Source organism: Anser anser (genome assembly GCF_964211835.1).
Source record: "Anser anser genome assembly, chromosome: 28".
Taxonomy (NCBI): Eukaryota; Metazoa; Chordata; class Aves; order Anseriformes; family Anatidae; genus Anser; species Anser anser.
In genome coordinates, this window is record NC_139749.1 from 2,610,511 (window position 1) to 2,623,535 (window position 13,025).

At 69.7% G+C, this 13,025-nt stretch overlaps 1 protein-coding gene across 1 annotated transcript in view; it reads left to right on the forward strand.

Annotated features, from left to right (window-relative positions):
• ARHGEF11 (Rho guanine nucleotide exchange factor 11) overlaps positions 1 to 13,025 on the forward strand; it is a 25,098-nt gene continuing 12,073 nt past the window's right edge. Inside the window, 10 exon segments of the mRNA XM_083813826.1 lie at positions 1 to 253; positions 8,912 to 9,003; positions 9,413 to 9,511; positions 10,698 to 10,747; positions 10,831 to 10,888; positions 11,387 to 11,565; positions 11,693 to 11,764; positions 12,084 to 12,203; positions 12,440 to 12,488; positions 12,576 to 12,652. Coding sequence (XP_083669952.1) covers positions 219 to 253; positions 8,912 to 9,003; positions 9,413 to 9,511; positions 10,698 to 10,747; positions 10,831 to 10,888; positions 11,387 to 11,565; positions 11,693 to 11,764; positions 12,084 to 12,203; positions 12,440 to 12,488; positions 12,576 to 12,652 — 831 coding nt within the window. The 5' untranslated portion in view covers positions 1 to 218.

Here is a 13,025-nt window from a genome sequence, read left to right on the forward strand (position 1 = left end):
GGCTGGAAGCGAAGCCTTTGGGGGGGGGGGTGGGTTCGTTGAACCGGAGCCGGGTCGAAGCGAGCCGGGGCCGGGCCGGGCAGGGCCCGCCGGGGGCCGCCGGGGATGGTGGCGGCCGGCGGGGGTGGGGGGGGGCGGCGGCGGCGGCGGCTCCCGGAGCCCTGAGAGCGGAGCCGAGGCCCAGGGGCCCCCGGGCGGCGGCCGCCGGGGGAGGCACCATGAGCGTGAGGCCGCCGCAGGCCGCCCTCGACAGGTAGGAGAGGGGCCGGGGGGGGGGGAGGGGGGGGCACGGGGCTTTGGGGGGAGCCCCCCGGCTTCGGGGAGGGGCTGCGAGGGCTGGGGAATGGGGGGGGGGGGGAGGGAACGCGGCCTTGGAGGGGGGGGGGGAGAGCCCCGGCCCCGGGGGTTGCGGAGCCGGTGGGGATGGGGGGTGGGGGGTGGGGGGGTGGGGGGGGGGTCGCTGTGAGAAAGGGGGGGTGAAAATGTATAAAAAGGGGGGGGGTCCCTCGGTGAGACGGGCCCCGCGGTATGGGGTCGGGTCGTGGTGTGGGTGGGGGGGGTCGGGGGGGTCGGTGGGGGAAGGGGGGGGGTAGGAAAGGGTCGGGGGGGGGCTACAAAAATGGGGGGGGTCTTACGGGAAAGGGGGTCCTTAGGAAAGGGGGGGGGCAGTGAGACGCCCCCTCCGTGTACTGGGTTTGGCTGCTGGTGTGGTTGGGGGGGGTCAGCGGGGTTGTTGTGGAAAGGGGGGGCCCTAGGAAAGCCAGGGGAGGTGGGCTACAAAAAAGGGGGGGGCTACAAAATGGGGGGGTCCCCAGTGAGGCGGCCCCCGTGGCGTGGGTTTGGCCGCTGGTGTGGTTGGGGGGGTCAGGGGGGTTGGTGGGGAAAGGGGGGGTCTCTGTGGAAAAGGGGGGGCCCTGCGAAAGGGGGGGGGCTACGAAAATAGGGGGTCCCTAGGAAAGGGGGGGTCTGCAGCAAGGATGCCCCCCCCCCCCATGTCCCCGCAGTGGGTTTGGATCCTGGTGTGGTTGTTGGGGGGGGGGGGGCTTTGGTGGGGTTGCTACGAAAGGGGGGATCCCTATAAAAGGGGGGTCCCTACGAAAGGGGGGGTCCCCAGTGAGGACGCCCCCCCCCCCCCCCCCATGTCCTGGGTTTGACTCCTGGTGCGCTTGGGGGGGTTCAGTGGGGTTGCTATGAAAAAGGGGGGGTCCCTACGAAAAGGGGGGGCCCTGCTAAAAGGGGGGGCCCTACCAAAGGGGGGTCCCCAGCAAGGACGCCCCCCCCATGTCCCCGCAGTGGGTTTGGATCCTGGTGTTGTTGGGGGGGGGGGGCTTTGGTGGGGTTGCTACGAAAGGGGGGGAACCCTACAAAAAGGGGGGTCCCTGTAAAAGGGGAGGTTCCTATGAAAGGGGGGGGTCCTGGTGAGGACCCCCCCCCCCCCCCCCGTGTCCCCGTAGTGAATTTGGCTCCCGCTGCGCTTGGTAGAGGGGGGGTTGGTGGTGCTGGGGGGGGGCTTCAGTGGGGCCCCTGTGAAATGGGGGTCAGGGGGTTAGGGTCACACAGCCGGGGTCCCATCGGGGAGCGGGGTCAGGGCAAGGGGGGGTGGGGAAATCGGGGTCCTCCTGCAGCTCCCGGCCCCCCGGCATGACGCGGGGACACGGGGGGGGGGGCACCGAGAGCCGCGGGCTCCCCGTCGCTCCCGCCGGCCCCGCGGGGAGGCGTTGGGTTAATTGCAATTAATACAAACGGGGTGCCGCCGCCGCGGCCAGGGCTCCCCAAACGTCCGAACCTCGCGGTCCTCGGGGTCCGCAGGAGGGGGGGGGGCTGCCGTGCAGCTGCGAACCCAGGACCCCCCCCCCACACACACACACCCCCCAAAGGCTTTTATCGTGTCCCCGGGGCGCTCCTCGTTGCCTTGGGGCTCCCGAAAGGCCGGCGGATCCGCAGCAAGGTGGCCAGCGGATCCGCGGCGAGGTGGCCGTCAGGAAGGGGACCCAGGCTCGCCGCCCCCGCGAGCCCACCGGTGCTGCCCTTACGGCCCCGCGGCCTCGGGACCGGCCGTCGGCCCCCCCCCGGGGAGGGGAAGAAACCCAAAGAGCCCGACCGAAGGCGGCCACGCAGCCTCAAACGGCAGCGGGCGCCCCGGCGGCGGTGGGAAACGGTGGCCGAAAGGAGAAGGAAGGAGGTTTGGTCCTCTGCTGTCCCATACCGATATTGGGGCTCCCCGCCCCCGCCCCCTGGGCACGCGGAGGGGGCGTTTTGCCCCGATTTTCCTCCGTTTCGACCCGATTTCGTGGGAGGGAAGGGGCGGCCAGGTGAGCGCCGGGTTACGGGGTCGGGGCCGGTGCACCTCTGCCCTCCCACCTCCCGCAGCTATATAATAATAATATATATAATAAAGGGCTGGGACGTGGCCTTGGGGCCTGCGTTTGGGGTTAAATCTGCAAGGAACGGGCGCCTCTGGCCCTGGGATGGAGACGGGGACGTTGCACGGGCAGGGCGAGCGGCGCCGACCCCGTGCTCGCCGCTCGCGTCCCGTCCCGGCGTGGGCAGCGTGGCGCCGGGCAGAGCTCCGGACGCTGCCCTTCCCCGGGGGGTGCGGGTTTGGGGGTTGGAGACGGGCATTTTCCTTCCTGCGTGAGGAAGAGGGCGACGAGTTTGCACGTCGTACCCCCAAAAAAAGCCCCACTGCCTTTTTTTAGCGCCGGGACGGAGGCAGGAGGGTGAGGGGCTGGGGCAGGGCGGCTGCGGCCCCCCACGGCCGAGGCTCAATTTTGGGAACCCCCATCCGGCGTCCCCGCGTGGGGACGCGGCGCGGCAGGAGGGGTCCACGACCTCGCTCGCGCCACGGCCCCGAGCGTGGGGCAGGGCCGGGGGCTCCGGGGGGGGGACGGTGCTCGCCCCTGAGCGCCCCCGGGGTGCCGGGAGCCTCGCCGGAGGCTGGAGGAGGCACGAGGGCAGGTGCTCCCTGCGTTATCCCCGCTCCTCGGTGCTGGGCTCGCCCTGCCCGCGGGATAAACGGGGCGCTTCCACCTCCGGGGTGGAGCGCGGCCTTCGAAGCCGCCCCGCCGGGCTTTGCCCCCGGGTTCGTTGGCTGGGGCCCCGCAAGAAAGAAAAGCCCCCGGGGGCACAGGGGGTGCCGCTCGCTGCAACCTGGGCGAGCGCCGGGCGTTACTGCGGGGCTCGGGGCCGCCCCGCGCTCTTTAAATAGCCACCGGCTCTGCCGCCCTTTAAGGTCAGGTGCCTGAAGCGCCCTGGGAGCCGCTCTCGAAGCCACAGGCGACGTGAGAACGGGTTAAAGCGAGGGCTTTCTCCCTCCGCTTCCCCCCCGCGGAGCCCCGGCAGGGCTGCCCCGCTCCTCCCGGCTCCCCGTCCCCGGGCCGCTTTTGGGGCCGGGGGCGCACGGAGAGCAGGGGGCCCCGCTGTGGCTCCCACCTGGGCTCGGCCTCTGCCCTCCGGCCTCCCTCCTCGGTGAGGTTTCGGTCGCGGGAGGACCCCACGGGAGGCGTTCCCCACCCGGCGGTTGTTCGCACCCGTTCCCGAGCCGCGCTGACACGAGGAGACGCGAGCTGCCCCGCCGCAGGGCGCACGGCTCGCCTCCGCGAGGGCGCTCGGGGAGGAGACGTCGCCGCGGGGCAGGTTATTCCCCATCTCGCCGCTACACCCACGTCTCGCACCCCCAAAGCGCCGTCGGCGGCCGCCAGCGGCCGCTGGGCCGTCCAGCTCAGCCAGGCTGGGTTTATCCAAGGCTGATCGGCCCCGGCGGCGCCGGCGGGGAGGGTTCGGGCAGGGTTTGGAGCTCGTGCTCCGGCCGGAGCCGCTCGCTGCCTTTCCCCGCGGGCCCCGGCCCTGTTCCTGGCAGAGCCGGGCCCTGCGCTGCGTGGGAATCGCGCTTCCTTCGCTGGGGATCGGGATCCCGGCCCTGACTGCCCCGTCCGACTCCCTCCGCGCTCCCATGGCGCGCTCTCCTCGCGGGCAGGGCGGGGAAGGGTGGCACAGGCGCTTTTTCAGACAAAATCGGGTGGGAGGAGAGGGCTCCCCGGGGGCCGCTGCTCGGCTCGCTGAACTCCGCTGGTGGCGGTACCGACGCCTGGCATTTAGGCAGCACGGCTCCCGAGCGGCGCGCTTCGCGAACGCCGTCTGATGGAGACGTAAAGACCCGGCGCTGCCCATCCTCGCCTCCCGGCCCGGCTCTCGCGACCCCTCGTGCTCCTGCTGCCGATCTCCGCGGGCGCGGCTCGCGGCTCTTGAGCAACGGGAGCCTTCTGGACACGCTGCCGCCCGGCAGCTCCCGCCTTGGCCTCCGGCCCCTTGCCCTGCTTGGCACGGCCGGGGCGCTTCGAGTGGCCCCGTGCCGCCCCTTGGCACGCTGCGGGACCGGGGACCCAAGCAAGGGCACCGGGGACCCAAGCGAGGGCACCGGGGACCCAAGTGAGAGGATCAGGGACCCAAGCGAGGGCACCGGGGACCCAAGCGAGGGCACCGGGGACCCAAGCGAGGGGACCGGGGACCCGAGCGAGGGCCGTGGCCGGACCCTCGCATCCCCTCCTTGGGCTCTTCCACCCGTTTTACGAAACCCACCAGCTCCCGAGGCGCAGCCTCCCCGCAGGGACCTGGCATCACAAAAATTTGCAGCACACAGACAATTAGAGACGTGGGGAACGGCGCCTGCTCTGCCAATAAATAGGCAGGGCTGCTGCGCTCGCCGGGTTAATTTTTTTTTTTTTTTTCCTCCTTTTAATTAAAAACCTTAATTTAAACAAAGCTCTCGCAGAATCCCCTGCCTGCTGCAGCGAGGTTGCTGCTGCAGGAATCCAGGGATTTGAATTTGGTTTGCTGCGGCGTGGACTGGGGCGGGGGGGGCGGCTTTGCGTCTGATTTGCAAAATGGAAATCGTTACCCACGGGCCGAGGCTTCGCTTCGCCGCTCTCCCTCGGAAATAAAAGCTAAAAAAAAAATAATAAAGGGGGGAGATTTGCTGCAGAAAGCCCCAAAAACGAGCCAGGTTGGACCGCGGCCTCCTGGCGCGGACGGGCAGAGCAGCTGCGGGGTTTTTTCGGCAGCCGCGGGGACCCCGGTGCGGACGGGGCCGCGCGCCCTCCGCTTCGCCCCGCCAGCAGCAGCCTCGGCAAGGCTGCGATCTGCCTCCGCGCACAAACTTGGGAGCGGACCCGTAATTACGAGCTTCCCCCGTGCGTCATCGTTCGGCAGGCGAGCGGCAGGGCCCCGCCGCGGGAGCAGGGGGCAGATTTGGGACCGAACCCGGCACCGGCGCGGGCAGCGGCGAGGAAGCCGCCGGGCGCTGCGCACGTGCCGGGGCTGGACGCGGCCGGGCAAACGCCGCGTCCCTCTGCGGCGCCGTGGGGAATGGTTGGGGGGGGGGGGAAGGGGAGGAAGTTGAATCATTTTTAGCTGAAATTCCTTCCTTCCTTCCTTCCTTCCTGCCCCCAAATATCGGGAGGCGGCCGGCACGGGAAGGGCCGCGGCTGGGCAGGGCTGCGGGCTTGCAGCGGGGAGCGGCGGATCGGCGCGGCGCTGCCTCCACCGCGGCATCCCGCTGCAGGGCCCGCCGGGGTGGCGAGTCGGGCATCCCCCCCCCGGGAGGCGCATTTCCCTCCCCAAGTTGTGGTTTTGCCTTTGGTTTTTTTTCCCCGATTTATTTCTCTTTCCCGCAGCTCTCGCCCCGCTGGCGGGGCCCGCGGCGGCGCGACCGTGCCCGAGCGTCGCGTCCCCAGGAGGGGGGCACCGCGGGGAGCAGCCATTTGGAGCCCTGGAAGGAAAAAAAAGAGCGCGGCGCCTCGGAGGCAGCGGCTGCGAGGCGCTGGCTGGAGGCTGACCCACTTTGCGGGTTCGATTCCGTTTCCCTCTTCATCTTTTAATTGCGCCGTTCGCCCGGCGCGGGCTCCTGAGGTGGCAGCGCGGGCCGGGCCCTAGGTGTTTGCTCTGGGGCGTGGGTGCTGATTTTTCTCCCTTTTTATTGATTTTTTCCCCCACCCTTTTTCGAGCTGAATTGTCCGGAGTGCCCTGTCCCGAAGGAAACAAAGAGGCAAAGGAGGCGGACAAAGCTGGTGGTGCCCACCTCGACCCCGCCGGGTGCTGGGCTCCCGCCGTGCCTCGCCGTGGGGGGCTCAGCACCCCCAGCGTGCTGCCACGGGGGAAATCCCGACCAGAGATGATAATTGAGCTAAAAATAGCTGGAATCGGGGCAAAGAACCTCAGGCCAGTAACGTGACGTGGCCCGGGCGCAGCGGAGCGTGGGACACCCGAGCGGTCGGGCGGGGACGGGGACGCTCCGAGGGCCATCGCCGCCGATGCCGGTTTGGAGCGGGCGAGCGGCCGGAGCCTGGCCCCGGGCCCGCTGTGCCGGGCCCCGATGAGTCAAGGGCGCTGGCGTGAGTCAGCCGGCAATTCCCAAGGAATTTCGGGCCCCGGAGGAGCCTGAAGGGCCTTGGAGCTAAAGCCTGTAGGAAAACCTGAGCGCTGGTCCTTCTGCGGGCGCTGGTTTGGGACCCGATGGCGTCCCCGAGCGAGCGCGTGGCCACCAAAGGCGCAGGGCTCGTTTGTGTGCCCCGTGCGGGGAGCCCGTCACCCCCCCGGGCAAACATCTGCGGGGCCAAAATCCCTGCGGGAACGTGGCAGTCGGCACCGAAGGAGAAACCCCGGCGCTGCTGGAGGAGCTGCTGCAGCTGGAAACCCGCACCAGGGTCAGGACCGAGTCGAGGCGGCGCAAGCGCCCGCGCGGCCTTTGGTTAGAAACGGCCCCGTTTTGGCTCGCCGTAAGTCAATTAGGAAGAAGCTTACGCAAAGCCGAATTAAACGACTCTTGGAGACGGAAATAAGCTGGCGCTGGCCTGGCTTCCGCGGGCCGTGCGGGAAGGGGATCCCGCCGTAAGCGTGGCGTTGGCGTCGCCCCGCGTCGTGCTGGTGCAGGGCTGGGGGCTGCCGGCCGGGCTCCGGGCACACGCGGGCACCTTCGGGCACCCGGGAGCTCGCCCTAAAGCCGGCCCTAAAAGGCTGCTCGGGCCCCGGCCGCGTTCGTCAGCACCTCCCCTCTTAAGTCCTCGCATCCGGGGCGATGCCAAAAGAGGAGCCGATCCTTCCTTGGCCTGGATTAACGGCACCGCCTGACCGGCCGGGTAATCCCGCGGGTAATCTCAGCGGGATCACGCCGGTGCCGTGCCCCCGCGCCTCCCGTGTGCCAGGAGGGAAAGCCGCCGGCTCAGCTCGAGGCTGGGGGGCTTAGGGTTTGCGGGAAGGTCTGCTCCCAAAGGCTCGCCTCACAGCGGGGCCCTGTCCCTTCGTTTCCCGTCTCCGCTGAACCCTCACCAAATCCCCCAGGCCACGGATCTGCCCGGGCTCCTTCCCGCCGAGGGCTTGATTTCGTCCCCTTTTTTTTGGGGGGGCTGTTTGCATCACCGGGGTAGGAAACCAGGGAAGGAGCTGGAGCAGGAGGCGTTGGCCAGCCCCGTGCGATGGAAACGTCCGTCCCCGCTCTCCGGCTTGGCCGGGGGGTGCCAGGCAGGGAGGGGACGCGCAGGAGAGTGCTGATCCCACGGAAAGGGGCGCAATTACCCCAGCGTGCCTGTAATTGTGGTTTCGGGAGCCGTTGCGTCTTGGAAAGCGGCAGCGAGGTTCTCGGGCTGGCGCTGCCGTGGGCTCCAACTTTCCTTCCCCTGGGGGGGGGGTTGGGGGCCGTGCAGGGACCCTGCTGGGTGCCCCCCCACCTCCCGCAGCCTGGGTTTTGGTGCCAGCACGGGGCAGCTCGGCACGAGCGCACGCGTGGGCTTGCGTGTGCCCGGAGCTACAGGAGATGGAGCTCCATCCGGGGGTGCCTGGTGCTCCTAGAGGCTGCTCGCCCTCTCCCCAGGCTTCCCGCAGCCCCCCTGCCTCCCGCCCCCTGTCCCTGCTCCTTCCCAAGGCCGGGAGGACTCGCGCAGGCGGTGTCCGAGTCTCCGAGGCCGTGCCGGGCGGGAGGAGAAGCCCCGGAGGGAGCGCAGGACGCGGGGAGGCGGTTCGGGGTCCCTCCGTCTCCTGATCCATTCGTCTCCTCTTTCCGTCCTCCCCGCACCGCTGTCCTCGGGGCCTCGTGCCTCCTGCCACCACCCTGGCTCCGCTCGGGGTTTCTGCCCCCGGGAAGCGGGCTCGGGGCTGCTCGCACGCTGCACCCTCGCTTCTTCGCCGCCTTTGGGGCGCACGGCAAGGACCGGCGGCCGCTCCTGCCAGCGGTGCCGCGAGCCCCGCAGCGCTTCTCCGGGCGCTTTGGGACCCCTGCGCCACCAGCACGACCCCGGGGGGGCTGCTGGGGCTGGCAGGAGGAGGGACGGGGATGGGACCGGCTCGGGGGACGGAGGCAGGGCCCCCTCCTCCTGCCGCAGCCCTTGGCAGCCGGCGAGCGGCTGCGTCCCTGCGGTGCGCCCAACACCCCAGCCAGCTCCCGCGTCCCGCACCCGAAGCCTTCCCGCAGCACCGGGGAGGCTCAGCGAGGGGAGGAACGCTCGAGCACCCGTCCGTGGTCTGTCCGTCTGTCTGTCCGTCCGTCCCCGTCCGTCCCTCGCGGCTGTGTCTCTGTCCTTCCCTTGCAGCCCGCTGAGACGTGCGGCTGCGCGCCCTGCGTGAGGCGTCTGTCCCCTGCCTGTCCCCTCCGCTGCTCTCCCTCAGCCCCACTCGGGACCCCAAGCGTCCCCTGGGGCTCACCCCAAGCGTCCCCTGGGGCTCTCCCCGAGCCCGGTGGCGGGGCTGGGCTGGGAGAGGCGTTTTCCCGAGGCCAGGCAGCTGGGGGGGAGATGGACGGGTGCCAGCTGCCGATGCTTTCCAGCGCCGGGCATCGGTTTTTGCCGAGAAGGGGACAGGTCCCAGGTCCCGGTGGTGCCTTGGGGTCGCTCCATCTGCCCGACCCCGCTCTCCTCCCCCGCAGGTTGAGCAGCCTGTCTTCCCTGGGCGATTCGTCTTCGGAGCGGAGGTCTCCCGGGCACCGCCGCCAGCCCTCTGACTCCTCCGAAACCACAGGTAGGCTGCGCTGCCCCTCTCGGCAGCTTCTCCAGGATGGCGCTGAGCGTCCTGCCTGCGCCCTGCAGCACCCAGCACTGGCAGTGCATCTCATCCGTCCCCGGGGCATGGGTGGGGAGGGAAATGGGGTTGCAAACGGCCTCTGAAACGTCCCCTGGGGGGCTGCAGAAGACGGGGTGGCTTCTGCTGCTGCTGCTGCTCCTGCTCCTGCTCCTCCTGCTCCTGCTGCTGCTGCTGCTGCTCCTGCTCCTGCTCCTCCTGCTCCTGCTCCTGCTGCTGCTGCTCCTGCTGCTGCTGCTCCTGCTGCTGCCAGGGGGGCCAGGCGGGGGCTGTGGCCCCCGAAACCGGGCGCACCGGGGGATCCGAAGCTCAGAGCCTCGCTTTTTATTCCTCTCCCGTCCCTCCCCAGGTCTGGTCCAGCGCTGCGTCATCATCCAGAAGGACCAGCATGGCTTTGGCTTCACGGTCAGCGGGGACCGCATCGTCCTCGTCCAGTCCGTGCGGCCAGGTGAGGGGGCGGAGGGGACGGGGGGGGGGGGACCCGCAGCCGGTGGTGGTGGTGGGGGTGCGGGTTTCCTCCCTCAGCCCCGCAGCGGCCGCATCCTGCCCGTGGCGGCCGCTGCGGGAGAAGGGAGGAGGTTTCGGGGCGAGGGTACCCGCAGCTCCCCGCCCTGGGGGCAGCGCCAGATTAAGGCCGGGCTCCCCCCCCACTCCCCGTGCAGCCGGCGGGTGGGTGGCTGGGGAATTCCCTTCGGCAGCCCTGGGTAAACACAGATCCAGCAGCCCGCGGCGGCTCTTGGCGCTGTGCTGCAGGAGACGCTGCCGGTTTTGCTGTATAATGACTTTGCGGGGTGGCAGGGCTCGGAGCAGCAATTTAGACAGACAATGAGCTGCTTATTTTACAGCGGATGTTCCCACCTCCTCCCCCTTCCCCCCCCCCCTCCTAGCCCGAAAGCCAGGAAAAATGAGAATATAGGGAAGGGAAAACGCTGCGAGTTTCGAGGGCAGGTCAGCGCCGGAGGTCCTCTCTCCAGCACCGGGAGCTGCGTGGAGAGACCCCCCCCTCGTCCCAGGGGGACGGGGATGGGGACGGGGACCCTTCCTGGAGGTCCTGGTGCTCAGTGTGTGGTCAGGGGCGCGTGGGAGCCCCGGCGAGGGCGAGCGCCCGGGTGCAGGACAGGGGGGGACTCCCGCACCCCCGGGCTCCTCCAGCTGCCACCAACACGAGCGTTAAAGCTGGAGGAGTCCCAGCAATCCCGTGGACTTTCCACTCTCCGAGCTCGCTGCCATGTCTCGGGCCCTTGGCCCGGAGTCGGAGCTGATGGAAACATTTCCTCTCGGTTTTGGCTGGAAGAAAAGAGCATTTTTCGCGTCTTTTAACCTCGACGGCTTTGTTACAGAGCGGGCCGGGGGGGTGGAGGCGGGGGGAGAGAGGAGGCAGAGCGGCGCTGCTCCTCCTGGGCCCCCGCTCCTGCCTTTGGACGGAGGCGGCTCTGGGGACGGGCAGGAGTCACCGGGGACCGGGGGGAACCGGGGATGGGGGGGTCCCGGCTCCGGCCAGGGCTGGCAAAGTTCGGGCCGCGGCTGCGCGAGCAGCGCGGGGCTTCTCGGGGCTGGCAGGCGGCGCTGGGGGCTGCGGCGAGCCTGGCAGCGCGCGGCCTTGGTGACGTCCGTGTGTCCTGGCTGTGCGGCAGGAGGAGCGGCCATGAGAGCCGGGGTGCAGGAGGGCGACCGCATCGTCAAGGTGAGCACCCCCGGCCCCCCGCCTCGCCGCTGCCCCGCGCGCCCCGGCCTGACGCCGCTCCTCCCCTCTCCTCCCCTCGCCAGGTGAACGGCATGATGGTGACCAACAGCTCCCACCTCGAGGTGGTCAAGCTGATCAAGTGTGAGTACGGCCGGGAGCCGCGGAGGAGATGGGTGGGAGGCGCACGGACGTGACGGGGGCGGCTCAGCCCCCGCAGCCGCGGCCGATGGGCACGGTCTGCCCCGCGGCGGGGAAACCGGGGCCCGAAAAGCACAGCTCAGCTGGCCTCCCCGCGGCAGAACCAGCAGCTTCTCAGCTCTGCCCCGTGCTGGCGCGGTTTTCCCCGTGGATGGAGGGCACCAGGGAGCATCGAGCCTGCTGCCGCCCAGAGCTTTCCGTCCCTTTTTGCTCCTGGGGATGAGGCTCGTCGTAAATCCCCAGCTGTGAGGCCTAAAGACAGGGCTTGGTTCTTGGGAGAAGATGAGGAAACCCGTCCCGGTCCTTCCTGCACAGGCTCACAGGGACGGGGACGCGGCCACCCCGGTGCCGTGACACTTGCCCGACGTTTGGGGTCCAGGCAGCGAATAACGCGACTTTTTCTCTCCCTTTCCTTCCCTCCCCGCTCCCGGCTTCTTCCAGCTGGCGCCTACGTCGCTCTGACCCTCCTGGGCTCCCCCCCGCCGTCGGTGGGGCTCTCCAGCTCCCAGCAAGACGTGAGCACACCGGGGGCTCCCCGCGTCACCCCCGCTTGCCCCCCGCCGCCTCCGCCCCCGCCGCTCCCACCGCCGCAGCGCATCACCGGCCCCAAACCCCTGCAGGTCGCGCACCCTGCCCGCCGCCCCCCCCCCTGCCCACTGCCCCCCTCCCTGCGTGGCCGGGGCGAGGGGGGGGGAGACGGGCAAGGCTCAGCCCCTCTCTTTCGCGCCCACCCTCCCTCCGTTGCAGGACCCCGAGGTTCAGAAGCACGCCACGCAGATTCTCCGCAACATGCTGCGGCAGGAGGAGGCAGAGCTGCAGGTACGGCGCAGCCACAGCATTTTTCCTTCCCCCGAGGAAATCCTCCTCCCGGGCTGGGTTTTCCCTCCCCCCGGGGGCAGCTCACCTCTCTCAGCCCTTCGTCCCCGCTCGCCGCAGTCCGCAGCGCCTCCGCCGGGCCGCGCTGGCGTCGGGGGGAGAGGGAGGATATTCGGGTGCTGGCCCGGGGGAGCCCCTGCAGCACGCGGGTGCGCGGTCAGCCCGCCGCCCCCTTCAGCTGCGCCTTTTCCCTCTCCCCGCGGGCTGTGGGATGGGCCGACGGGCTCGGGGCCCTCGTGAGCATCCTCGTCTCTCCGCCCAGCGCTTCTACGAGGCCTACAGCCGCAACCCCGCCACCGTGGTGGAGGAGCAGATCGAGGGGGCACGCCGGCGGGTCAGCCAGCTGCAGCTCAAAATCCTCCAGGAGACCGGCGGCTCCGTGGTACGGGAGACGCGCGGGAGCTTTGGGGGGAAATTCGCGGAGTTGGGACATCCTGGTTACGGTTCGGGTGTCCTGGGCTCCCTCCAGGGCTGGAGGTGGCCGGGCAGGGTGGCGGAGATGTTCGCGCTTTCCCAAATTTGCTGCCGCGGGTGGGAGCCGCTGCAGCCGGGCGTCCCCTTGCTCCATGCCCGGGTGTCCCCGCGCGCTTGGTGGCATCCCAACGCCTCTCCTTGCAGGATTCGGGGCGGCTCTGCGGTGACTCCGGCTTGGCCAGAGCGGCAGAAGGTGAGCGGTGCTGGCAACTTGGCCCTTCCCTGTCCCGCTGCGTGGGGCAATCCCAAACGTGGGGCTCAGCCCCTTCTCCGTCCGCAGGCCGCCTCTCGCTGGACTCTCAGGACGGTGACAGCGGCTTGGAGTCGGGCACAGAGCGGTTCCCCTCCTTCAGCGAGGTGAGAGCGCACCCCAACCGCTGCCGGGCACTGCCGGGGGGGTGAAAATGGGGGTGGAAACCCGCTGCCCCTCACCTGGGGTGGCTGAGGACAGCAGCGAGCCTCAGACGGAGGGCGCTGTGCACCGCTAGGAGCCGAGGAGCTGGCTTTGCGGGTGTAGTTACTTGTTTGCCTTCTGAACAAGCTGAATTTCTTGTAACGCGGTCTCAGCTCTGAATTTTTTGGCCACGCAAGGCAGATCCTGAAGTGCAGCGTACCCGGGCTCGTGGTCCCAGTCCCAAAGTCCTCCCAATAGCCCCGGAGCATGGCTGTGGTGTCCAAGTTCCCCGGGCCCATTGAGAACGGGGTCTCACGGTCTCTGAGCTGGAAACTG